The following is a 25,857-nucleotide window of genomic DNA, read 5'->3' on the forward strand; positions in this document are numbered from 1 at the left end:
GCATGGTGCTTTTTGGAACAAAAATACAGTATGATATTTGTTGTTTTGGGCAAATAACTCTTCAAAACGAAAAAAATAATAAAAAAATATATAAAATGTTTTAGTGACTCAATAAATACTAAACATAAAAAATGACAAACAAGAACGTATACATTGGACTTGACTTGTATGTGTTGAAATTAACATGTAAATATTGGAAACACAAAACATAATAAACATAATTTAAGGCAAAGAAATATAGAAAGGCCAACAATTGTGCAACTCAAAACAGTGAAAACTTCTAAGTTCAAAGCAGTGTCTATAGACAAATAAATGAATCAACAACAAATAAATAAATAAATAAATGAGAACAGAAAACAGACTGTATACTATGAGGCCTCGCAGAGGGACAGCTTCCGACAGTTAAAGGCTAAGGTGTTATTTGTCTGCATGACTGGATGCTTGTAGAACCACAGGCAAGACCCATGAACATAGTAGAAAAACATGAAGGAGGTGTTGAGGAGAAGCGGTAAGATTAAAGAGTGCTTCCTGACAAATTTCCTTCTTGGCTACTCACAGAAGAATCAGGAGAAGTCATGTGTGTTTGGGAGTTTGTGTTCCATGATGCAGGCCTCCCTTGTACAAGTCTTCTTGAAATGCGTGGCTCTCGCTGTGCTACAACATAATATCATAATCAATTCATGTTGAGGAGAAGCGGTAAAATTAAAGAGTGCTTCCTGACAAATTTCCTTCTTGGCTACTCACAGAAGAATCAGGAGAAGTCATGTGTGTTTGGGAGTTTGTGTTCCATGATGCAGGCCTCCCTTGTACAAGTCTTCTTGAAATGCGTGGCTCTCGCTGTGCTACAACATAATATCATAATCAATTCATGTTGAGGAGAAGCGGTAAAATTAAAGAGTGCTTCCTGACAAATTTCCTTTTTGGCTACTCGGAAGAATCAGGAGAAGTCATGTGTGTTTGGGAGTTTGTGTTCCATGATGCAGGCCTCCCTTGTACAAGTCTTCTTGAAATGCGTGGCTCTCGCTGTGCTGCAACATAATATCATAATCAATTCATGTTGAGGAGAAGCGGTAAAATTAAAGAGTGCTTCCTGACAAATTTCCTTTTTGGCTACTCACAGAAGAATCAGGAGAAGTCATGTGTGTTTGGGAGTTTGTGTTCCATGATGCAGGCCTCCCTTGTACAAGTCTTCTTGAAATGCGTGGCTCTCGCTGTGCTGCAACATAATATCATAATCAATTCATGTTGAGGAGAGGCGGTAAAATTAAAGAGTGCTTCCTGACAAATTACCTTCTTGGCTACTCACAGAAGAATCAGGAGAAGTCATGTGTGTTTGGGAGTTTGTGTTCCATGATGCAGGCCTCCCTTGTACAAGTCTTCTTGAAATGCATGCAATGATGCAATGATGCAACTGTTGCCCTCTGTGACGACAAGAAAGCCTATAAAGTAGTTCTGTTTGGTCTGTTAGGTGGGTTCTCATCAAGGTTGATTCCCAGGGTGGCCGAGCTCCTGTCGAGACAAACGGAGCACGTGGAGCCACAGGCAACATGAAAAACTAAAAAAACAAACATTGAGTTTCTACACTTACATTACAATAAAGTAATATGTCATGCCTACCTCTGGCCTCGATTCTGGGGATGAGCTTCTTCTTATCGTGGCTACAAGGCAGTTAGTTACAGGCTTGGCTAGATGTGGTTCAGCCACAGCTGAACACATTTCTGTCCCTTCTCGTTAAACTCTGCTAAATCCGATGCTGTGCAGGGATGTTCCAGCAGGGGGCACATGAGGAGGTGTTGCATGGTCTGCGGTTCAGTGCCACAGTCACACTCGGTGTTCCGATCATCCAGATGTCCCCATTTGGCGAGAGTGACTTTTGCACATCCAACACCAGATCTTAGTCTATTTAGGCATTTCCACGTTGCATAGTTGGTGTCTGCTCCTGGGGGCATTGCCTCGCTTGCCTTAAGCTCCATTGTAGTTTCTGGTGGAAGATTGTCAAGTCTTTCTTCCCACCGAGTGACTCTTTCACTGCCTAACTCGGTGTTCTGAGGGGTGGGACACTTTTCAGAAAACTTTTCCTGGACTTAAGGCGGCTTTTGGCTGGTACATGGCCGAAGAGAGGAAGTCTTTGGTCAGTGGACTGTGGATGAGCCGCTTTCGCCAGATAAAAGAAACTGTTAAAATACAGAAGAGTGAAATAGCAGCATTTACTGTCTTTTGAAAGAAAGATAAAACATGTCTCATGATGAGAAACTTACCTAGTCTGTTTTCTGTTCTCGCCTCATGATTATGACGTAGAAAAAATATAATACATAAATAACTGAAATAAGTAATGTGAAAAACAAATAAAAATAAATAAAGTTTAAAAGGCCTTCCTAGAACTTATCTTTAAAATGTGATTGTAAAATCAGAAATCTAAAAATGTAAAAAGTTAAAAAGTCTCCCCTTAACTCGTCTAAGATAGTTTAAAAAAATGTAAAAGTTGCAAGTTAAAAATTTAGAAAGTTAAACATTTTAAGTTAAAACTTTAAAAAGTTAAAATGTTACAAGTTAAAAAGTTAAATCAACTTGAGTTAAGGGAAGGCTTTTTGAAAGCTAATTTAAAAAGTTTAAAATTTTAAAAAGTTACATCGAGTTAAGGGAAGGCTTGTAGAAATTTTCAAAAGCCTTGGCCTTCCCTTAACTGAACTTGAGTCCACACCAACCCCCACTCCATCTCAACATACAGGCCCATCCTCAACTTACCACCACAGACATGAGTTCAGCTACATCAACTGTCCTTGTCTTTACATGTATGACCACCTTTACTCATGATACTTTTTAATCACAGTTTCATGTATGGCTTTACTCACAGTTTGTTTCCATTTATCACTCATATGATTTGCCTGGGACCATTTAAAAATGATAAAAGTGAATCCAAGTTAAAAAGGCCACTCCTCTCCGTCTCCCCTGCACTCACTCTGAAGCATGCTTCTCGTGTCAAGCCAAACCTTTGCCATCGATAACTATTTTCCAATTCAATGTTTTCTCCATTTGTAATGCCAGCCAAGCAACAGGTTTATTGCTAGCACCAAGCAGAAACCTCAGTGTACAAAATTGGGGTGGATTTCATTATGTTTGCCACCAATTTATATTATCAGTATAAAGCTGCTTTTGCAGCTATCGCTATCCACATGGGTCGGTAGTTATTTTCTATGTGGAAATTGTGAGGCTTCTGCCTAATGCCAACATTACGTTTACCATTCTGAGCCACCTTGGCCCCAGATCCCATTTCATCTCAAATCAACAAATCACCCACCACATCCCACCACTAATATTATACACTTACGCCATTCAATGTCTGTCCTCGTTGTTTTTCCAACTACTGAAACACATGATTTAGATTTGACTTACCTTTCACTGGTCAAAACACAGAAAACCGGATTGCGATAGCTGTTGTATGTTCGCACGACACCTGAATAAAGAGCACAGAGGTCGAGAGAAAGAAAAAGAGGTCAAGTAATGAGCACTTCCACTCCGGATCCCATCTCTCCTCAAGTCAACAAATCACCCACCGCATCCCACCACTATTATTATACACTTACGACACCATTCACGTTTCGATTTCCATCCTTGTTGTTTTTGAAAATGCTGAACCGCACGATTTAGCTGTGACTTACCTTTCACTGGTCAAAACACAGAAAATAGGATTGTGATAGCTGTAGTACGTTTGCAGGACACCTGAATGAAGAGCACACTGAGGTCGAGAGACAAAAATGAGGTCAAGCAATGTGTTTTTGTCAGTGGTAGCAGCGGTTATGAGTTGCGTGTAACCTTTTGAGCGAAACAAATCAAGAATGGGCTTGAATGAGGCAGATAGCATATCTTCATTAAAATCTCCACATACCAAGATCTGATGATGGTCCATTACTTCAAGGTACCGCAAGAGATTTCCCAAGCTTGGCAGAAAGGTGCGCAGACTGTTGCGTGGAGGCCTGTAAACGGCAGCAATCAACACATTGAGGGGAGCTTCAAGTTTCACCACAACAAATTCAATGTCAGTCACACCCTGAATGTATTTCTTTTCCTGGGCTGCGATGTGACTTTTGACACAAATACCTACGCCGCCACCAAGTTTTGTTGCCAAGTCAGGACAGTTTGTGTAAGAATCACTTCGGTTCCTGTGAAACATCGTGTAGCCTTCCAAGCAAGCACGTCCATCGGCCACTGATCCTTGGAGGTGTGTCTCTGTGAAGCACAGAACATCAGCAAAAAGCAGTTCGTGATGAGACACGATATCTTGCACGTGACAAGACAGCCCTTCGGTGTTATGATGGAGGACAACCAGGTGATTTGCCCGACCTACCGACGGCATCACGTGAAGGAGGGGCATGACGCTCTCCAAAGAATCCTCTGCCATCTCAGCAAGAGCAGCAGTGATTAGTGGATTTGCATGAAGTCTTCTCTCATCCATATGCAGAATATGCAGACCACTGAGCGAAGTCACTCTACTCAGAGCTACGTACCCCATGCCGTGTTCGAAAACACCTTTCAGCGAAACTGCAGCCTCTGATGTTGTCATGCCTTGTACCTTATGGATCGTGCAGGCAAAAGCAAGCTTAATGGGAAACTGTCGGCGCACCGCTGCACCCTTCTTCAGCTTGTCCTCCTGTCTGTCAATGTACACAGGGTTAGCAGCACGTGCTGTCTTACTCACATCAAGTTCCAACCCAAGTTTCTGGACACGTGCTTCGTTTGGATAGTTCACCAATTTGACAACTTTTGCAAACATCCCATTGCACAGACCTGATTGAACATCAACGTTGCGTGTGATCATAACACGAGCACCCAAGGCAACTTTGATTGAGTCCGGGAGCTCATTCTTAGCGCCTTGCACAGGGGAAGCTTGCCTTGCCATTCTGCCAGTTCCTTTGTCTTTCTTGTAGTCATCTGCGTCAATTTGCACAATGTCCTTATGAAGCAGATTCAGCATCGCAGAGTTATGGCCATCCACCTGTTTATTGGTGGCAAAAACATGCAGAATATGCTTTGGACACATTTCTGGGGAAGTGTACCTCGTCGCAAGGAGAGCTCTGTCCAGTTCCGACAGTTCATCAGACTTTTCTTTGACGCGGAGTCGGTTCAGCAGTTCAGCAAAGGCGACATCGTCTTTCTGCCTCATGATGTCGCTGAGTGTGATCTTTGTGAAGTTGTCACGCCAGTGGTCCAGCCGCGTGGGATCGTACACGCACAGAGGTTTGGACTGTCCCACAGGAGGGAGCTGAAAGAAATCTCCAACAGCAAGAACAGACATGCCACCAAAAGGTAAATTAATTCCTTAGATTTGTTTCAACCTGGCATTCACGTAGGCAAAGAGGTCTTTTGACACCATGGAAATCTCATCGATGATGAGTATTTCGGCGATCGACAGGTCGGCTCTGACTTTGTCCAGTTTATTGCCCAGGCCATGGTACGGGGGTTTGAGACTTCTCGGCAGTTTGAGTAGGCAATGCAAAGTTGTCCCGGAAATGTTGAATGCCGCCGTGCCAGTGAAAGCCGCGAGAACAACCGTTTGCTTGGAAATGTCGGCCTCCTCAGCCAGTCGTGGTAGTCTCTGCAGTATTTTGGTAGCCTCTGCGTGGATACACTTGATCAGATGCGATTTGCCGGTCCCGGCGCCACCGTTGATGTGGTAGAAGAACTGCTCAGTCGGCTTTGGGCTACACACACGTTTTATGCACCAATCTCTGACCTTGTAGAAAACGGACGCTTGCTTTTGGTTCAGGTTACGATACATGTCGCGTAACACTGCGGGATCGATGGCAGCAGCCTCTGTCACGATGGACATTTGTGTTCTTTTGGACCTGACGTTATAGTCCGGGACATTTTCCTCCACGTTGTCATTCGGGTCCTGTCTCGCGTTGATTTCCTCAACGCATTCGAGTCTTTGCAACTCACTCTCGGGAGCCAGGTGGCACCATTCGTTTATGACGAGCCCACTGTCCTCCACCTCTTGGATGGCATTGTCAATGTCTCGACTGTATTTCTCATACCTTTCTCTGTTCCTTCTGACAATTTCGCACACACGCTCCACAGAGTCGTTATATGGTAACTGTACACAGGCGTGATCGTGAAACAACTGATACGCGGGACAGCGTTCAGATTTTAACTGGCAATCAGCAAGCACGATGAGGCAGGTACAGCTTGAGCAAGGAGCAGTAATATTCCTCCGGATCCTTTTGTTCAGAGTATTTGCAGTATTTGATGACCGCATGTTTTTCTGTTCTTTTCTGGACAAACCCCATGTCGTTCAGCAGAGGCAAAACATTCTTACCTTTGACTTGTTTGCCATAAACAATTCTGCACGTTGATGCAAAATCAGCCAAGCACATTACTTCAAATTCCTCTGTTTGAGGTCTGCGTTTGTATTTGTCTGGCAGCCCAGTCATCCACACTTCATGAGATTCCTGCGTTTTGCCCTCAAGGAGTGAGAGAGGATAACTCATTTTCAGCGCATTGTCACTCGGTTGTACAAATACCACACTGCGGGAGGACTGTTTCATATGCAAGCCGCATGCGCGTGCGACACATTCCTGAGCACTCACTTCTCTTTTCTTGCAGTACGCTTGCATAATTTGCTTCATTTCATCGCTCTCGTTGACATTTTCGCTGCGGGAGTTTTCAATAACCGATTTCAGGTATTGGCTCAGACCGTGTTCAGCTTTGCTGATGTAGCTGCAGATGTAGGCGATGCAAGAGTAGGCATTCAGGATGTATTGGATGTCCAGGTTTCCATCCCACGCAAGAAGCAAATGGCGGTTGTAGTTGTTGACCCAGCAGTCCTTCGGTTCTCGCTTAAGCACGACAGAACTCGACGAGGCCGTCATGTGCAAACAGTTCATGTACTCGTCACCGGTGAGCTTACATTTAGCCAGTAGCTGAGGCAAAGTCAGGGATGACGTTTCAGGCTCATTCAGCAGACTTAGCACGGGAACAAGCTTGGCATTTGACGCCAACCGATTCTCCTTGTGTTGATCTCGATTGTCGTCGTCGACGGGCGCAGGTCTGACGATCATCGTTTCATCGCACGGTTGTTTGGGGAATCCAAAGCGGCAATTCGCACCTTGGTGTTTGACACACGTTTTGGAGTGACTTTTGCTGTGCATCTGAACCTCTGTGACCTTTTTGTACAATTCCGGTTCCTTCTGCGGGTCCGGCAGCTCAGCCGAGATGTAGCGAGACACAAAATGACAGATGGCTCCATCTGTGGCTTCCTCAAATACAGGGGCACCTCGAACCCAGATGAGGCAATGAATGTGAGGACTTCCTCTGTGTTGAAACTCCAGTCGGTAAAAGTAGTCGACGACCTCACCAATCGGTCGCGCCGGAGAGAGGATCAAATCTCTGAACAGAGCTTCCACACGCTTGTCAAACATGCGCATCGTCGTCACAGGATTGCTGCGTAGAATCTCACACTTGGTTGCCCAGTCAAGTTGGGCGAAATTCACTACTTCACCTTGTTGCGCTTTGATGGCAGTGATGACCTCTTCCCAACGCATTTCGGCAGCAGAAAATGTGCAGAAGAACGTGGGTGTGCCCAGCTGCCGGATCATAGCAAAAAGATCTTTGGTGGTTCTCTCCCAATAGGCTGGCGTACCTCTCAGTGGTGTCATGAATCGGACAGCATGTTTGCTGCGCACCAATTTCTCAACTTCACGTTTGTCCTGAAGCATGGCATTGTTTATCCTTCGACCATCCCTGGTAAAAGGCTTACCTTTGCGTAGCTGTATTGTCATGCTCGACGTTGCCTGGGAAATTTCAGTCACAAACTGGGCAAAAAACAAGTAGTTGGTATCTCGAGCAAAACGTTCATCCACACATCACAGACGCGTTTTGAAATATTTGCTTGGTGTGAGTTTTATTGCTCTCTGTTCATCAAGGGTGTTTTGACCAGTGGGAAACTGCACTGGAAAAGCCATGGCCTCAAGTTTGGGAGTCTTGAAAAAGCTTACTGGGTTGTTTCTTTCTGCAGGAGCAACACAATAAATGCCCTCTGTAAAACTCATAATTTCCTCTGACACATCATTTGGTCGGAGACATGATTCAAGTATCACTCCACCATTTGGTTGATCACCGTCTTCCGCATTTTCTGGTTGCTGTTTGTTACCACTGTTGTCATCTTGTGAGTCACTGTTCATCCCACACAGAGCATCACTCTCAAATCTGTATATCTCCTCCAGAGCTTCCTCATTGTACTCACTGTCGCTCATTTCCGCTTCATCGGAGCTGCTCTCATCGTCAGTGAGGGTTGGGTCGCAAAGGTCCGCATCGTCGCGAATAGTTATGTTTCTGTACTGTGGATGAAGTTGTTTCAGTTTCATCAGAGCACTCATTAGCTTGGACCAAGTGACAGTTTGAAAAAACTGATGGCCTTTGTAGCAAAGCCGTCTCTTCAGTTTCACTCTCAACATCTGTGACTTACTTCTTAGTCTCGGCAAGACATTGACCGTCTCTTGTACTTCGGATGGCACGCACACCACATTTCCACGAATGGCTCGTTGTTGACCTTTGGGAAGAGGTACGATTTTGGCAAATGATATGCATTTTGAAATGAGGTGTCTCTCCAGTATGTTCAATCCACACAGTTCCTTTGGAATATCAGAGAGTGTGAGATTGTTCGCAACAGCAAATGCAGGCATTTTACCATCTTTGAGGTGAGGACAGCAAGTGTGACATATCCACTCCAGTTTTCTTTCAGCTGGTACGCTGCACGAGGCCTGACATTCATCATCACAAATATGGACAAATTGTCCCGTGAGACAACTTGCAACAACATGTCTGTTTTTCTTATAAAAGCTACGTCGACAAGGGCGTACTTGGTTCGGAAACAATGCTCTGTGGCAAACAGTGCAGACAAATGTGGGGCCATTCTTAATCTGGGCTTTGAATAGCTCAACAGCTTTCATAATCACACAGTCATTTCGCTCCCTACATAGTTGGTTTATGACTTTGTATTTTTGTAAAAGCGTACTTACTCTGCGTATTGTTTTAGTCCTCAGTGAATCAGATTTTGTTTTCATTATGCGCCTCATGATTTCCTGATGTTTGAATCGGAATTCAGGGTTGTTTAAATAACGGCGTGTAATGTAATAGCGCTGCCTGTTTCGAAACCCAACATCGTCACGGTAACGTTCTGTGATGTACGAACGCTGTCTGTTCTTAAACCCAACATCGTCACGGTAACGTTCTGTGATGTACGAACGCTGTCTGTTCTTAAACCCAACATCGTCACGGTAACGTTCTGTAATGTAAGCGCGTCGTCTCATCGTAAAACACTCATCTGTCCTATAACGACGTGAGAAACGGGAACGGTTTTTCTTCTTAAACTCATGATCCGTCTGACAACGTTGTGTAAAATAGGACTTTTGTTTGGAACAAAAACGCTTGTCCTGTTGATCACGGGTCCTAATATAACCCAATTTCCTTTGTCTTACCTCTGCATTTTGACTGTACTGTTCCTTCTCTTTAGAGTTCTTCATCATTCTCTTTAGTTCCTGTTTTTTACGTCTCACTTCAGATTTTTCTTTTAACTTTTCCTGTGCTTTTATTTGTCGTTGGAACTTTGCCCTACGAGATTTTGGAATTTTTGACACATTTGGCAGCTGTTTACCTGTTGTTGGGAAAACCGCTTCACTGTCGTTATCGATAAATTTTTGGTAGTGACGTTCACCTGAACACGGTGTAGTCTCGCTCGTCTCAACACATGAGAGAATCTCAGCAACAGGTCTGCTTCATCGATGTTCATCACGGGAGGTAACTGTGTACATGGCGCCATCTCATGGTTACTTACGGGAACTTCAACAGGTTCAAAGCAGATCGGTACAAGCTCATACGGCTAATTACCAAAGCATCTCAAGCTTGTATAAACCTCCGTCAACTTATCGATCAGGTCGGACACACGTGAAGAGCATCATGACCGCTGTCCCATTGTCAGCATGGAGGCCATCTCGTCCTCTAGAGTGGGGATCAAAAAATCCATACCTGCCTTGGTGGTCTCGGAAAACAGCAATGCACGTTAACCGCATAATCAGAAGCGCATAATTGACCTCTGAGGTCAAGCACTGGAGTCTGTCACGAAGGTTCAGAAACAGCTCATCTCCGTAGAAAGAGGTGAACAAACCACCCATTGACTGACTCTTTATTAAGACATGCTGCTTAGAAAAACCACGCACAATCCCTGGAAGTTCATCAGCCGTCAGCAATCTGTCCAAGAAGCATCCTTGGGCTTTCAATGCAGCAACAGTACATGTATACAGTTCATTGCCAACATTAAGAACAGCATCAAGGTCAGAGCTGGTCAGGTGATTGAACTCCTGGAAGAAAGCCAGAAATCTAACAGAGTTAGCCACACATTGACTGTTTCTGAATTCTCCATATCTCGGATGAGCTTGGCTGTGAGATGCCAACACATACGTTACCAAATGAGGTTGCACAGAAGCCGTGGCTGCAGCGGGAATGTCAGGCCCAGTGTCACAGGAATCAGTCTCAAATTGTGCAATATTGGCACGGTGATGAACAATCTCAAAATGTGCATCAAGGGCACGTTCAGCAGTTTGACAAAGTGGATCATGGCCACGTTCGTCAGTTTCAAAGTGCGGATCATGACCACGTTCAGTTTGACAAAGTGGATCATGGCCACGTTCGTCAGTTTCAGAGTGTGGATCATGACCGCGTTCAGTTTCAAAATGTGGCTCAAGGCCATGTTCAGGTTCAAAAAGTGCAGTATTGGCACATGTGTCAGGAGTTTCAAAAAGTGCAGTATTTGCACGTTCGAAGTCATTATGCCGGGTAGGTAAGGTTGGATCACTGCATGTAACTGGTGGCGGGGAGCATCGACGTTTGGCACGTCGCTCCCAGCTCAACTTTACAGCCTGGGATCGCCTTCCTTTCCTCGGCATGTCAAGTTCTCAAGGATGTGAGATAGAAGGAAGACAGAAGACAAAAGATAGAGCAGCCACAAGAGAGGCTATAGGGGGTCAGCCACAGGTCCCTGGAGCGTCACAGAATACAGGTCCACGGAGCGTCGCAGAAATACAGGTCCACGGAGCGTCGCAGAAATACAGGTCCACGGAGCGTCGCAGAACCACAGGTCACGGAGCTCTGCAGGAAAAAAAAACATATATCAATAAGCTACAATGTAATTAGTCATGCTTTCAATTTACAACTAACTCAAAGCAAAATTACATTATAATTGATTAATTTATTTATTAAAAGAAGACATTACATAACATTGGAAAAATCAGACGCAAAACTGTTTTAGCTGTAGTTTTAACTTGTATACAAGAGGCTTATTAGTGAGAAGAATGTGGTACAAATGAATTTGTGGGTGGTATAGCACATCTTGAAAATATTATGGCACAACGTAATGATGTACAGTGACGGTTTCTGTCGCACTAGAGTTTATGAGATGGAGAAAATGAAACTTTGATTATGGCGGAAGCATGTCTAACTTACAGTATACAATGTTACCGCAATGTACAAATGTAAACGGTACAGTGACCCCAATTATAACATAAAAGAATGCTAAACTAATAATTTGCTCCTGGATGCTTCTTTTGTATCGGATCAGGTATAAGTAATTTTGTCATCCAACACCTAGGTTTTGAACTTCAGTGTTCACTACTTAACCAAAAGCACAATAACAATACATAAGCATAGTAATCAAAATTAAACAAACCATTGACTAAAATACAGAAACAGTGGCCAAATTTAATCGCGATTTCAAAACTATCATCACAGGAACTTGAAATACAAGCACTTTATAATGATGATAACATAAAATTGACTGACTGAATCATGCCTCACCTTGGAAGTAGAGTTATGTCCTGCAGGGAAAGAAATAACAGAAAGGGGAAGAAAATAATTAAGTGACATTTCCACAATGCTTTGAATGTCTTTTATGATTACAAATACTGAGTTGAAAATACCAAGATGGAAAAAATGAAGCATTGATCAAGGTGTTAGCATTGCTAACATACAGGGAGACAGTGGTAGCTCAATATACAAATGTAATCGGTTCATACTTTTACAATGACATACTAGGATAATCGAGCAAGAAGGAAAAAAAATGACAAGACTGGGATGAGATTTCAACATCATCACGAACAGATTAAGTCACGGTGCCGAAATTGAAAGTCAATATTTCTTAACTAGTCAAAAACAGCTTTTAATTATACAGTAGTCACAATGCACAACTGTAGTACTAATGATAATTCATCATCATATTTTTTAATGTTATTTAACTTTATTCCAAACTTCAACACTACAAAATTCGACTACAAATGCGTTTCAGACATTAACTGATACGTTTGGTTTTACGCAAGCCGTACAGGCAGCAACGCATAAGAATGGGAATACCTTAGATCTGATATTATCCCGAGGACTTGCAACCTCAAATATAGCAGTACTGCCATACACTAGTGTTCTGTCTGATCATTACTTAATAAAATTAGAAATTTTAGTTCCTTGTCAAAGACAAGAGAGCAATCAGAATTATAGGAGCCGTAATTTTAACTCCATGATTGCAACTGCGCTATCTGAGTTACTGTCGCCAGCAACCGCCATATTTCCCGCATACATCGGCTCTATTGATAATCTTACAAATGAATTCAATGCGACATTGTTAAATGCCATCGACTCTGTGGCGCCGCTACGTCTGAAAACTCGCCGTAGATTGCCTACTCCGTGGTTCACAGATGAAACACGTACGCTTAAGCAATTATGTAGAAAGCATGAGCGCAGATGGGGTTTAACCAAACTTGAGGTTTTCCATCAGGCATGGCAGGACAGCCTCCTGAAATATAAAGATGCGCTTATCTTAGCAAAAACTCGTTATTTTTCGCAAGTTATTAATCTCAATAAAAACAATCCTAAACACCTATTTGATACAGTGGCTAAGCTGACACTACGCCAGCCGACCCCCGATAGTTCCTTCCACTCAGCTGATGAGTTTATGAAATTTTTTGCTCAAAAGACTGAATCCATTAGGGACGAGATCAAGAATACCATTCCAATCGATCAGTCGAGACCGCCGTTTACCAGCGCTGATGATCATGTAATAACCCTCTCAAATTTTAAAAGCGTGTCCCTTGAAAGGCTTACACAATTGGTTAGTGAGGCTAAACAAACAACATGTTTACTCGACCCTCTTCCAGCCAAACTACTTAAAGAATGATTTCAAATTTTAGGACCGTCCGTCTTAAATATAATCAATCTGTCTGTCTCCTCTGGTATAGTGCCAACAGCCTTTAAAACGGCTATCATTAAACCGTTACTTAAGCGACCAAATCTTGACCCGGACTGTCTCAGTAATTATAGGCCAGTTTCAAACCTCGAATTTATAGCAAAACTTCTTGAAAAAGTAGTAGCGCAGCAGCTTATTGATTACATGGTCGCCAATAATCGATATGACTCTTTTCAGTCTGGTTTTAGAGCTAATCATTCCACTGAGACAGCACTTGCTAAAGTGACTAACGATCTTCTCATAGCTATGGATTCAAACACTTCATCTGTATTGTTACTACTCGATCTTAGTGCTGCCTTCGACACTGTAGACTTCGATATTTTATCAGGGCGTCTTAAAAGTTGTGTTGTTATTTCAGGGTCAGCACTAGGCTGGTTCCATTCCTATCTATCAGACAGGACGCACCGAGTGGTCCATGGCAATACGTCCTCTGAGCTCTATAATGTTACGTGTGGTGTCCCACAAGGATCGGTACTCGGACCAATTCTATTTAATATTTATATGATTCCGCTTGGGGACATAATACGTAAATATAATATTAGTTTTCAATGCTACGTGGATGACACCTAATTATATATGCCGTTATCGATGAAAGGTTCCGCGGGATTGTTGTAATCTTGAGGCGTGCCTTGCGGAGATCAAGCAATGGATGTCTCTCAACTTCCTTCGTCTTAACCCAGATAAAACTGAGATGTTGATAATTGGTCCAAGTCGTTATCAACACTTATTTAAGGAAACCACTATAACTATAGATAACCGTATTATCACTCTGAGCGATACTGTAACTAATCTCGGGGTAATATTTGACCAAACGCTCTCCTTTCAAAAGCACATTAAGAATATAACCAGAATTGCGTTTTTTCACCTTCGTAATATTGCAAAGATTCGTCCGATCCTCTCGACCGGTGATGCGGAAACTATTATACATGCGTTCGTCACATCGCGCCTGGACTACTGTAATGTATAATTCGCTGGTCTTCCTAAGTCCCGCATCAAAAGTCTACAGCTAGTACAAAATGCTGCTGCAAGGCTGCTCTCACGGACAAGAAAAGTTGATCACATTACCCCAATATTAGCCAACTTACATTGGCTCCCAGTCCATTTAAGATGTGACTTCAAGGTTCTTCTATTAACCTATAAATCACTGCATGGCTTAGCGCCTTCATATCTCGTCGACCTAGTTGTTCCTTATGTTCCGTCTCGTAACCTTCGTTCGCAAAACGCTAGTCTTTTAGCGACACCGAGGGCCAAGGGTCTAGAGCATTTTCTATTCGGGCTCCAAAGCTTTGGAATGCCCTACCAATGGATATTAGAACTGCTACCTCAGTAGAAACATTTAAGACACGTTTAAAGACACATTTCTATGATATGGCCTTTAGTTAACCTGTAGTGGCCGATTCGGCTGGAGTTTGTTTTCTCTCCCGAAACATGCAACTGCATATTGGCCATAATACAGCATTGAGGCCGCTGCAACCCCGGTTTCAATCTGGTTAATAGCAGAATAAACTTGTTGCAGTTATTTTTTATTCACCCTCAACAGTCTTACGTTGGACCATGACAAATTTACATACACGCAAGCTTACAGAAAATGACAACTTCCCGTGGGGCTAGTGGCTTGTTCCTTGCTCTGAACAGACAGCCAACTAATCAAGTCCTAACCAATTCCTGTGTGTGTAGGGGGGGGGGGGGGCAAAGGAACCAATCAGATGGCCCGAATCCATGCATGGCCGATGACGGCAGTGATCAACACAGTGATATTTGAGAAGTGAAATGAAGTTTATAGGATTTGCAGACTGTGCAATCGTTATTTAAACAAAAGTAGGCAGGTGCATACATTTGGAAACCCCAACAGAAAAATGACATCAATATTTAGTAGTTCCTCCTTTTGCAGAAACAACAGTCTCTAAACCAGTGGTTCTTAACCTGGATTCGGTCAAACTCTAGGGGTTCGGTGAGTCGGTCTGGTTCAGCAGAGCCTCCACTGCGGAGGTCCGAACACACCTGATTTATAAATTCGTGATAACGCATATCTGAACTGGTCTCGCAAAGGCAACAGCAGAAGTCCTACTGATTTGCTGGTATGTCATTTGTCGTGAATTCATGCATTGTGTTGGTTTTATTTTTTCTTCAAGATTCAAGAGTTTTTTTATTCGCCATGTTTGAGCGTGCCAAACAAGGAATCTGACTTCGGTAAATCACACCCGCTGTTCAACATTTTAACAACACTCAGGACATGTGAAAAATGGCAAATATTCTCAAACATCCCCTGATCTTAAACTCCCAAAAGGGCAAGGAAAAACTCAAAACTGTCATGTCTCGTCCCCAGTTTTGTGATGTCAAAGTCAAAGTCAAAGTCAGCTTTATTGTCAATCCCTTCATATGTCAAGACACACAAAGAAACCGAAATTCCGTTTCCTCCATCCCACGGTGACGAGACATACAAGCAGACGACACAAAATAAAAACAAGAAGGCACAAACAATAAATAATAAATAAAAAATAACAAATAAATAAAATGAGCGATGAATAAATAATAAACCAATAACCCAATAAATAAGAGGAGCAAAACTGAGCCAGTGTGCATACAGCAGACAGTAAGCATAGCGCAAAGAACAGGACGCTACGCAGAAAGGGGGAGCGAGTTCAGGATCCTAACAGCCTGGAGTATGAAGCTGTTGGAGAGTCTGGTGGTGCGGGAGCGCAGGCTCCTGTACCGCCTCCCAGAGGGCAGAAGATCAAACAAAGAGTGAGCGGGGTGACTCACATCACTCACAATCGCGGTCGCCTTGCGGGTGAGATGGGAGGTGTAAATGTCCTTCAGGGAGGGGAGTGAAGCACCAATAATCTTACCAGCCGTGTTCACTATGCGCTGCAGGGCCTTCAAGTCGTAGTCAGTGCAGCTGCCACCCCAATCAGCAATACAGCTGGAGAGGACGCTCTCAATGGTGCCGCGGTAAAATGTAGTCATGACGGCCGGAGAAGCGCCCGCTCGCCTGAGTTTCCGAAGGAAGTACAGGCGGCGCTGGGCCTTCTTCGCCAGTGATGCGGTGTTGGTGGACCAGGAGAGATCCTCACTGATGTGCACCCCCAGGAACCTGGCGCTGCTCACTCTCTCCACCACAGCACCGTCGATGGTCAGCGGCAGGTGTTGGGCGTGACCCTTCCGGAAGTCAACAACAATCTCCTTGGTCTTGTCGACGTTCAGCAGGAGGTTGTTGTCCCTGCACCACGTGGTCAGAAGGTCAACCTCCAGCCTGTATTGAGTCTCGTCTCCCTTGGTGATGAGACCCACCAGAGTCGTGTCGTCAGCAAACTTCACTATGCGGTTGTCGCTGTAGGTGGCAGTGCAGTCATGCGTCAGGAGGGTGAAGAGCAGCGGACTGAGCACGCAGCCTTGGGGGGCCCCTGTGCTCAGCGTGATGCTGGCGGAGATTTTGTCGCCAACACGCACCACCTGTGGCCTCTGACAGAGGAAGTCCAGTAGCCAGTTGCAGAGGCAGGTACTGAGGCCCAGCTTGTCAAGTTTGCTGATGAGACGTTGTGGCACAATGGTGTTGAAGGCAGAACTGAAGTCCACAAACAGCAACCTCACATACGAGTCCCTCCCCTCCAGGTGGGTGAGGGCCGAGTGGAGGGCAGAGCAGATGGCATCCTCAGAGGACCGTTTGGCTCGGTACGCAAACTGGAAGGGGTCAATGGTGGGGGGGAGAACGGATCGGATGTGCTCCATGACAAGCCGCTCAAAGCACTTCATGATGATGGGCGTAAGTGCCACGGGGCGGTAGTCATTGAAGCAGGACGGAGCAGGTTTCTTCGGCACAGGTACGATGGTGGCAGCTTTGAAACACGACGGGACGATGGCCTGCTGCAGGGAAGTGTTAAAGATGTCCGTGAAGACACCCGTCAGCTCACCAGCGCAGTCCTTCAGCGCTCGACCCGGGATGTTGTCCGGTTGTGTATAGGTTGTCGTAGTTTCTGTGTGTCTGTGTGCTCGACCCTCCCTTCCTGTGTGCCCTTGATTAGTGGAATCACACGCACCTGCCTCTCGTTACCTGTGTTGTATTTAAGTTCTGTTTGCGTGTCACTCGCCGTCGGAGCATTGCATGTGTTGTGCGGACAATGCACGTGTCACTGTCATGAGGTTGTTTGGTTCCTGTCTTTTGTTTCACGTCTTTGGCGGTCAGTCCTTTTGGTTTTGTTGTTTAGACACGTTAGTCTGCCGGGTCTGTCCTTTGAGTTTGCTACATTAAACCCTGGTCCAAGCTGCATTTGGTCGTCCTCGCTCCATTCCTCTCCGTTCGTGACAAAAACTCCAGCTAGGGGAAATGAGAAACCTTGAGAAGAGACCACAGATGGGAAGGTCCCTCTTCCAGGATGACCAGGCTGCAATGGATGCAGAGAGGACACATAGTACAAACAGTGTAGACAAATTCAAAAAAGGTGTGGAGAGCAGGATGTTATTGCACAGTAATGACTCTGAGACTCTAAGAGTGGTGTGAGTTCATCAGAGCAACAGCTGTCTCTGTGTCTGCTGGTTTTGGCGTACCGAGCTCTGTAATGCCGTCCGGAGGGGAGTAGTTCAAACAGACTGCAACCTGGGTGAGAAGGGTCTGTAGAGATGTTCCTTGCACGTTTCCTGGTCCTGGACAGGTACAAGTCTTGGATAGATGGGAGGTTGATTTCAATGATCTTTTCTGCAGTCCTGATTGTCCGTTGCAGTCTGTGCTTGTCTTGTTTGGAGGCCGATCCAAACCAGACAGTGATGGAGGTGCAGAGGACAGACTGGATGATGGCAGTGTAGAAGGTCTTCAGAAGCTCTCGCGGCAGGTTGAACTTCTTGAGCTGTCTCAGGAAGTACAGCCTCTGCTGGGCCTTCTTCCGGACAGAGTCTATGTGGCCGGTCCATTTCAGATCCCGAGAGATTGTGGTTCCCAGGAACTTGAAGGTGTCTGTGGAGAGAATAGTATTACTGCGGATAGTGAGGGGTAAAAGTGGTGAAGGGTCTCGCCTGAAATCCACTGTCATCTCCACGGTCTTGAGCGGGTTCAGCTCCAGATGGTTTTGGCTGCACCAGTGGACCAGCCGCTCCACCTCCTGTCTGTACGCAGTCTCATCACCGTCCTGGATCATTCCGATGAGAGTGGTGTCGTCTGCATACTTCAGGAGCTTCACAGGAGAGTCACCTGAGGAGAAATCATTGGTGTAGAGAGAGAAGAGCAGTGGGGAGAGGACGCACCCCTGAGGGGCTCCAGTATTGGTGGTCCGGGTGTCAGATGTGATGCCCCCCAGCCTCACACGCTGTCTCCTGTTGGTCAGGAAGCTGGTGATCCACTGACAGGTGGAGGCAGGCACCGCAAGCTGGATGAGCTTCTGTTGGAGGATGTCAGGAGCGATGGTGTTGAACGCCGAGCTGAAGTCCACGAACAGGATCCTGGCGTACGTTCCTGGGGTGTCCAGGTGGTGCAGGATGTAGTGCAGTCCCATGTTGACCGCATCATCCACTGACCTGTTTGCCCGGTAGGCAAACTGGAGGGGGTCAAGCAGGGGGCCCATGACCTCCTTCAGGTGGTTCAGCACTAACCTCTCGAAAGATTTCATGACCACAGATGTCAGTGCGACAGGTCTGTAGTCATTCAAACCTGTGATGGCGGGCTTCTTGGCCACTGGAACGATGGTGGAGCTCTTGAAGCACGAGGGCACCTCACACAGCTCCAGAGAACGGTTGAAGATCCGTGCAAAGGTGGGCGCCAGCTGCTCAGCGCAGACTTTCAAGCAGGAAGGTGACACGCCGTCTGGGCCCGGTGCCTTCCTGGTCTTTTGTCTCCGGAACATCTGGCGCACTTCCTCCTCGCGGATCTGGAGTGCGGGCGCGGCCTCTGCAAGAGAGAGAGTGGGTGACAACGATGATAGAGGTGTGGACAGGGCCGTTGTGGGGAGAGGTGAGTATGTAGATTGTGCTGCAGGAAGTCCCGTTTTGTGGGAGAACCGATCAAACCTGCAGTAGAACTCGTTTAGCTGGTTAGCAAGCCTTGGGCTCTCCACAGGACGGGGGGTTCGTTTCTTGTAGCCCGTGATGCTCTGCAGACCTTTCCACACTGTTGAGGGATCAGGATTGGCAGAGAGGTGTCTCTTCAGGTTCTCCCCGTAACACCTCCTGGCTTTCCTGACCTCTCGGTTCAGTGTGTTTCTGGTCTGCCTGAACAGGTCGCGGTCGCCGCTCCTGTAGGCCTCCTCCTTGACTTTGCGCAGCCTCCTGAGGTTCGGTGTAAACCAGTGCTTCTCAAATAGTGGGGCGCCCCAAGGGGGGCGCGGTGCAATACCTGGGGGGGCGCGTGTGACCCTGGGGAACAGGCTTTTTTTTTGGCAGTACTAGAATAAAGTGTAATTGCGCATTTACTACAATAGGCGGCAGTGGCGCTCTCATTGTTACTTCTGTCACGTTTGCGACAGTGCAACATTTTACGACTTACAAGACAACAGGTTTGCCTTGGTTAGCAGTGTTGAGTCAACAGAAAGCTCCGACTGCGTCCCGTCTATAGCCTCCGTTATTCAACATAACCACCAACATGAAAAAGTTTTTAACAGGGATGAAAAGAAAAGCGGAGAGAAACAAAGATAATGAAACAAAAGAAAGTCAGCCGAAAGCTAAGACGAGGAAATACGACGAAGCGTATTTAGCGCTTGGCTTCACTGTGAGTACAGTTGGAGACGAGGAAAGACCGATGTGTCTGCTGTGTCTAAAAATGCTCGCAGCGGACAGCATGAAGCCAAATAAATTGGCGCGTCACTTAAATACGTTACACCCCGATCACGCCGATAAGCCACTTGAGTTTTTTCAGCGAAAACGTGCTGAATATGGCCAACAGTCATCCCGTTTTGTGAAGGCTACTTCAGTAAACCATCGAGCGCTGTTAGCATCATATAAGGTGGCGTACCAAATCGCGCAGTGCAAAAAGCCCCACACCATAGCAGAGGAGCTAATACTGCCTGCAGCATTAGACATGGTCTCTGTCATGCTGGACGACGCCAGTGCAGCAAAACTAAAAACTATCCCTCTGTCCAATGACACTGTCGCCAGACGTATAGATGACATCGCTAACGATCTTCAAGAACAGCTGGTAGATAAACTCAAAGACAAACGTTTTGCCTTACAGTTTGATGAAGCAACTGACAGCAACAAAGACTGTCTGTTTATTGCTTATGTACGTTTTGACTTGTCAAACTCCCTGTGTGAGGATCTACTTCTTTGTAAATATGTCCGAGACAGAGCCACAGCTGAAGAGCTCTTCAAAATTCTGGACTCCTTTTTGACTGAGAATGGGCTAAAGTGGGAGAACTGCATTGGTGTTTGCAGTGATGGTGCACAAACCATGGCAGGGAAGAGAAAAGGACTTCGGGCACTCATCAAGACAGCCTCACCTCATGCTGAGTGGACACACTGTATTATACACAGAGAAGCACTTGCAACCAGGCAACTTTCCCCTGAATTAAGTGAGGTTATGACTGACATCATAGGTGTAGTCAATTTTATAAAGACCAGACCACTAAAAACAAGAGTCTTCTCTGCCATCTGTGAGGAGATGGGAGCTGAACATCAAGCTGTGCTCTATCACAGTGAAGCAAGGTGGTTGTCACGAGGAAAAGTCTTGTCCCGAGTTTTTGAGCTCAGAGAGCAAATAAGAGTGTTTTTGGAGCAGGAGCACAAGTATGAAGTGGCAGAAAGATTTTGTGATGAGAAGTTCCTGGGAAAACTGGCCTACCTGAGTGACATATTTGAAAAGCTAAATGAACTGAATCTGCAGCTTCAGGGGAAAGATAAACACCTCCCTCAGGTCACAGACAAGATTAGCTCTTTCACCCGAAAGCTTGCAATGTGGGGCAGGCAACTTGATGAAGGAAACACCGATTCATTTGAGAACCTGCATGAATTTGTGGACACCAATGACTATGATGCTACCTCAGTGATTCCACACATTAAGCAGCACATTTCTTCACTGATGGGATTCTTTAAAAAGTACTTCCCTGAAAACAGTTCCCAGTATGACTGGGTGAGAGACCCTTTCAGTGCACCAGCTCCAACTGGTTTCAGCTCTGCAGAAGAGGAGCAGTTCATTGACATGACGTCTGACTCCACATTGAGACTGAGGTTTACATCACAGACACTCTGTGCATTCTGGCTGAGTGTAGAGAGGCAGTATCCACTCTTAGGGGAGAAAGCTATGAGCATTCTGCTTCCTTTTGCAACATCTTACCTTTGTGAGATTGGCTTCTCTGCTGTTGCTGCACTGAAGACCAAGTACAGGTCCCAGCTAAACATTGAGCAGGAGCTGAGAGTTGCACTATCATGCTTCGAACCTCGCTTCGAAAAGCTGTGCACTGCAAAACGTGCTCATTGTAGCCATTAAACCTGACTTCCTCCTCATTTTGATGAAAAAAAGAAAGAAAAAAAGAGCACAAATTGTTTAATTCACCTTGTTTTGTAGGTTCAAGTGTTTTATATATTGTGCTCCTGAGTTAATGTTGCTGAACTGAATATAAATAAGTTATTATTTTTTTAGTTTTTGTAGTTTATTAGTTATTATAATTATTAAATATTATTTATTGATTTGATTTAATTTTGCAATGGTGCAATTAGTTGGTCAAACATGTTTACAGTTTAAACAAGGATTTATTTATTCTTAATTTCAGGCATTGATGCACTTAAAATCTTTTCTGTTGCAGACTTAAAACACGATTTGATAAAGTTATTCTTTGTAAGTTTGACCATATGTCTTTCTTTTTTTCTTTAATGTTAATAAGGATAAAATGTTATGCAGAGATGGATAGTCACGGTGGGGAGTGGGGGGCGCGAATAGTTTTCTTCTTGCTAGGGGGGGCGTAACAGAAAATAATTGAGAAGCACTGGACTATAGTAATCTCAACACAGTATTATACCGGAAATTAATTGTAATCCACTTATCAAAAGCTTACCTTCGCGAATGCCTCTGGGTGCTTCCTCTTGAGATGGCGCTTCAGGTTGGCCTGCTGATTTGCGCCAACAGAACCCATCGATAACCATGCATTACATGTATCGTTTACGATGCACACGGCCTTCTCTTCTTGCACATCAAAATACGTCCACACATGACTCTTTCTGGATGCCATGATTATCCGAGGGACAAAATAGCTAATTATATATGCACAACGAACGCAACTGCTTTCACACTGGCTGGTTCGGCTTATATAGGATCCCTTGCTGAGAGCGCGGACGTAAAAGTGAGGCGACGTTCCAATTGAACGTCGGATCGCTAACATTTTCCCTGAGTTGTGCTAGTTCATAACGTAGCAGGGCTGTGGACAGTATTCCTACGCGCATTCTCAGCAGCATGATGAAAATAAAATTGAACGTATTTTTTTTATTGTCGGACTCGGTGGACTCGGTCAAAATCAGCACCGAGTCCGAGTCCGGCAAAAATGACCGAGTCCGTCCGAGTCCCCGAGTCCACAGCCCTGGATACTATTTATAGTTACTGAACAGAGTAGAGTAGGCTATTAATTCTGCTGCTGCTGCTTCTTCTTCTTCTTCGATGACTTGCTTGGAGGGCGCCTTTGTAGAGTTTCTCCACCGGCAGCCTGTGGCTTCGATGAGGGACTTTTGCCTGGGGCAAGCATCGGGCTCGGGTTGGCCACGACCTTGGGGACTGACACGACGGGGATGGTAGGAGTCGGTGAGGCAATTGGAAAATGCGCTGTGGGCATTTTGCACATGAAGCTGTTGACTTGGGCGCAGGACATTAGCTTCCATCTTCCAGTCTGAAAGAAAACAATCCATTTCAGTGGGACGCAAAGCTCTTCTTCTTCCAAATGCTGATTTGTGCACGCACCTGCCGTAGCACAGCCACGCAGTGTTTGCCGAGGCCGACGCGCTGGCTGGGTTCTCCTGGGGCCCAGTGGGTGAAGGTCACCTCGTGGCGGTCCAACCACACCAACGTGCCGGCAAGCGCCAGGTCGTTCAGTCCGGTCCACATGTCGCTGGTTTCTGCAGAGGACGGATGGGAGGGAACAGAGCTCTCACTCGGTTCTCAGATATTGCACCCATCGAGTCGTTCTACGGGGACTGTTGGGAATTTAAGGTTGGGGTGCGCACCGAGGTTGGAGACGTTTTTCACCGACGCCTGCTCCACCTCTGAGCGGATGGACACCAGATCGGCACCGAGACTACGGCAGACGAGTTGCGCATCATCCCATTTCTTTTTGCCCTCAAAGGTTTTGTAGCAGAAACCGGCAAACTCCTCCCAGTCAGGCGCTGAGCATCTGGGCTCTGCAGGTGAGATGCCGCCACGTGGCGTTTAGTTGCCATCAACAGTTGGGGAAATAGTTTTTCAACTCACCTCCGTCTCCAAACGTGTGCGACACGCCCAGTGGGTCGACCAAACTGCAAATAGTAAAGCGATAATTAGCCGGTGGCTCTTCATGGGACTTTTCCGTGAAGGTCGCCCACTCACTGTCTGGAGGTGATCCCGTTCCCGGTGGAGCCCGTGTAGACTTGCTGTTTGGGAGCTCTCATCACGATACAATCTCCTCCGATGTCGCTCCGGATGACTCCGGCGTGAATAGCGGCCGCGCAGATGTGCGAGCCCTGCATTTACACAAAGTTGCAGTCACAGACAAGAAGTAGACCGACCGACCGACCGGTGGGGTCAGGCAATCCCGTACCGCAGAGTAGACCATCAATCCAAAGACAAAGTGTTCCTCTTTGTCACAGCCCGGGGGACAGTAGAACCTGCAGAAGACGCACATGTCGTGAAATTGACGACAGGCGCTCATGAAACATTGTGTCAAGCGTGACTCACGTCATCGAATCGGTCACGTGGAGGCTGTTGAACGTTCTGGCGCAGGTCGTCTCATCTGTCGGACAAAAGGCGAGAGTTTGTGGCACGTTTGGGGTTGTTGTTTTGGGCAACCAAAGCGGCCGCGGATTGCGTTGCTCACCGTCATGTGCGCATCCCAAGATGTCGAAGCGGAGGCCAAATTGGGGAAGATTCTCCAGCGGCAGGATGCGGACGTACTGAGCGAACGCGGGCGTCTCAAGCAGGTGAGTTCCACTGCCGATGAACTAGAAATACAATGTTTCCTGGTTTGTTGTGACAAGTTTGGAGGTTGAGGTCGACTCGATTGTCCCTCGCGCTCACCTTCCCGTTTGGGTGCTCGGTCCACTTCCTCCACTTAACGCTCAGCTTCATCTCAAGATGGATGTTCCAGGAGCTAGTACTAGCGCCATCACAGCCCTGGGTCACGATCCCCGTCACCTTTCTCGTGTTACCGAGGTTCACCTGGATCCAACTGCCGATGGCTGGAGGGGGGGGGGGGCATACATGAGAACGCTCAGGAGACCCAAGTGCCAAGCTGTCAATTTTCCACATACGAGCTTTTGACGGCTTCCAGCAGGACTCTCCATTGAGGCGGGCTTTTTCTGGGGTGGCGTCTTCCATTGAGGAGGAGGCTATGAAGGAAGAGTCTGCGACGCTCCCGTCGGCGATGACCAGACTGTCGAGACATACTTAGGACAGCCAAAAGTCAGTTGAATTTGACACAGATGCTTAAAGGCCAAATAAAATACAAATCTGGCCACCGAGGTACTCCTTGCATGGGAATTTGAAGAGTCCTAGATTCAGTGCAGAGTGGAAGATCACGAGACGTGAAACCCACCTTTCTGTTCACAGCTATAGACCATCTGCAGATATTTGGAGGAGGAGGCAGGGCAGGACTCGTCCTCCAAAAGCTCAATGTGGCATTTTTGCTGGCTGTTGCACATTTTCCTGTAGCGAGGGAGGATGCCTTCCACTGCGCAGTACTCTGAAAGTTACAACACATCAGCAAGTCTGTGTGGGGGCCTGACGAGCATTGATGCAGCTTGAATTTGGATTTGAGAATTTGAAATTGAGTTCAACAAGACAAAGTCGAACCAAACTAGCATCTGTCTCTTTCTGCATACAGTCCCATTCTGGCATCTGGACGATTTGCAAGCATTGGATCATTTTCAACAGCAGGAAACCAAGCAAAGCACGCTGAGTGGGCCTTCAGAGGTAGGCGGACAAATGACTCAATTGGAATCATCAAAATGATGGATTCTCAGCTCGTACCGTCATTGTATGAGTCGCCGTCCGCCAAGCAAATATCCCAGCTCCGCCGACCGTAAAAGGCAGACTGGATGCTGATGCGACCTTGCTTCTGACCCTCAGCCTCACATACCAGGTCAGCAGAACGGTCGTTGCAGAGAAGGGTCTCCTTAAATCCTGCAAAAGCATCGTCGTGTCATTTTTTTTGTCTCGCATCCTTCGAAGCCACCGTTCAAGGATACGTACCGTCATGAGGCCGCGGCGGTTTGGCCGTGTTTCCTGCAAGACAAAAGTCAAAAATGCGAGTCGGCACGTTGTGAAAATCGGCCGAGCGTCGCCACGTCTTACCTCTTTTCTTGCAGACATAGCCTTTCTTCTTCCGGCAATCGTCAAACTTCCAGCGGCTGTTGCTTGTGAGTAAGGAAAGACAGGACGCACCAGAGAGGTCACCGGGGTCATCTGGAAGGAGACGACAGAT

The 25,857-nt window shown here is 46.0% G+C and overlaps 3 protein-coding genes and 1 long non-coding RNA gene across 4 annotated transcripts; all 4 read right to left on the reverse strand.

The window, feature by feature from the left end:
• Nucleotides 1-937: 937 nt before the first annotated feature.
• Nucleotides 938-1,392, reverse strand: LOC119137920. The gene is made up of 3 exons (XR_005101028.1): nucleotides 1,307-1,392; nucleotides 1,119-1,216; nucleotides 938-1,028 (listed from the first exon to the last, which is right to left on the reverse strand). It is a non-coding gene; the product is annotated as an uncharacterized LOC119137920 (long non-coding RNA).
• Nucleotides 1,393-7,870: 6,478 nt separating this feature from the next.
• LOC119137892 lies at nucleotides 7,871-9,936 on the reverse strand. Its single transcript, XM_037277494.1, has 2 exons — nucleotides 8,462-9,936; nucleotides 7,871-8,333 (listed from the first exon to the last, which is right to left on the reverse strand). Exons 1-2 carry the CDS (start codon nucleotides 9,519-9,521, stop codon nucleotides 8,278-8,280), a joined length of 1,116 nt encoding a protein of 371 aa, XP_037133389.1. The 5' UTR covers nucleotides 9,522-9,936; the 3' UTR covers nucleotides 7,871-8,277.
• A 12,855-nt stretch (nucleotides 9,937-22,791) lies between these two features.
• LOC119137901 (low affinity immunoglobulin epsilon Fc receptor-like) lies at nucleotides 22,792-23,330 on the reverse strand. Its single transcript, XM_037277509.1, has 2 exons — nucleotides 23,145-23,330; nucleotides 22,792-23,073 (listed from the first exon to the last, which is right to left on the reverse strand). The coding sequence occupies exons 1-2, from the start codon at nucleotides 23,286-23,288 to the stop codon at nucleotides 22,813-22,815; spliced, it is 405 nt and encodes a 134-aa protein (XP_037133404.1). The 5' UTR covers nucleotides 23,289-23,330; the 3' UTR covers nucleotides 22,792-22,812.
• A 12-nt stretch (nucleotides 23,331-23,342) lies between these two features.
• Nucleotides 23,343-25,745, reverse strand: LOC119138406. The gene is made up of 12 exons (XM_037278416.1): nucleotides 25,721-25,745; nucleotides 25,626-25,658; nucleotides 25,404-25,556; nucleotides 24,970-25,116; nucleotides 24,686-24,820; nucleotides 24,453-24,613; nucleotides 24,253-24,376; nucleotides 24,114-24,168; nucleotides 23,977-24,043; nucleotides 23,766-23,899; nucleotides 23,652-23,695; nucleotides 23,343-23,581 (listed from the first exon to the last, which is right to left on the reverse strand). Exons 1-12 carry the CDS (start codon nucleotides 25,743-25,745, stop codon nucleotides 23,343-23,345), a joined length of 1,317 nt encoding a protein of 438 aa, XP_037134311.1.
• Nucleotides 25,746-25,857: the final 112 nt, after the last annotated feature.

The sequence above is a fragment of the Syngnathus acus genome, chromosome 19 (assembly GCF_901709675.1).
Source record: "Syngnathus acus chromosome 19, fSynAcu1.2, whole genome shotgun sequence".
In the NCBI taxonomy this organism is placed as follows: Eukaryota; Metazoa; Chordata; class Actinopteri; order Syngnathiformes; family Syngnathidae; genus Syngnathus; species Syngnathus acus.

What these genes read in the sequence shown, in the direction of transcription:
- LOC119137892 (XM_037277494.1), bottom strand. Translation starts at nt 9,521, where the DNA reads ATGATGAAGAACTCTAAAGAGAAGGAACAGTACAGTCAAAATGCAGAG. An exon ending in TGTCTTGCCGAGACTAAGAA is followed by an intron (nt 8,334 to 8,461) that starts GTAAGTCACAGA and finishes CTTCATCCACAG; the next exon opens with TACAGAAACATAACTATTCG.
- LOC119137901 (XM_037277509.1), bottom strand. Translation starts at nt 23,288, where the DNA reads ATGTGGACCGGACTGAACGACCTGGCGCTTGCCGGCACGTTGGTGTGG. An exon ending in GCGTGGCTGTGCTACGGCAG is followed by an intron (nt 23,074 to 23,144) that starts GTGCGTGCACAA and finishes GTTTTCTTTCAG; the next exon opens with ACTGGAAGATGGAAGCTAAT.
- LOC119138406 (XM_037278416.1), bottom strand. Translation starts at nt 25,745, where the DNA reads ATGTCTGCAAGAAAAGAGGTAAGAC. An exon ending in CCGAGCACCCAAACGGGAAG is followed by an intron (nt 24,377 to 24,452) that starts GTGAGCGCGAGG and finishes TTGTATTTCTAG; the next exon opens with TTCATCGGCAGTGGAACTCA. An exon ending in GATTGATGGTCTACTCTGCG is followed by an intron (nt 23,900 to 23,976) that starts GTACGGGATTGC and finishes GTGTAAATGCAG; the next exon opens with GGCTCGCACATCTGCGCGGC.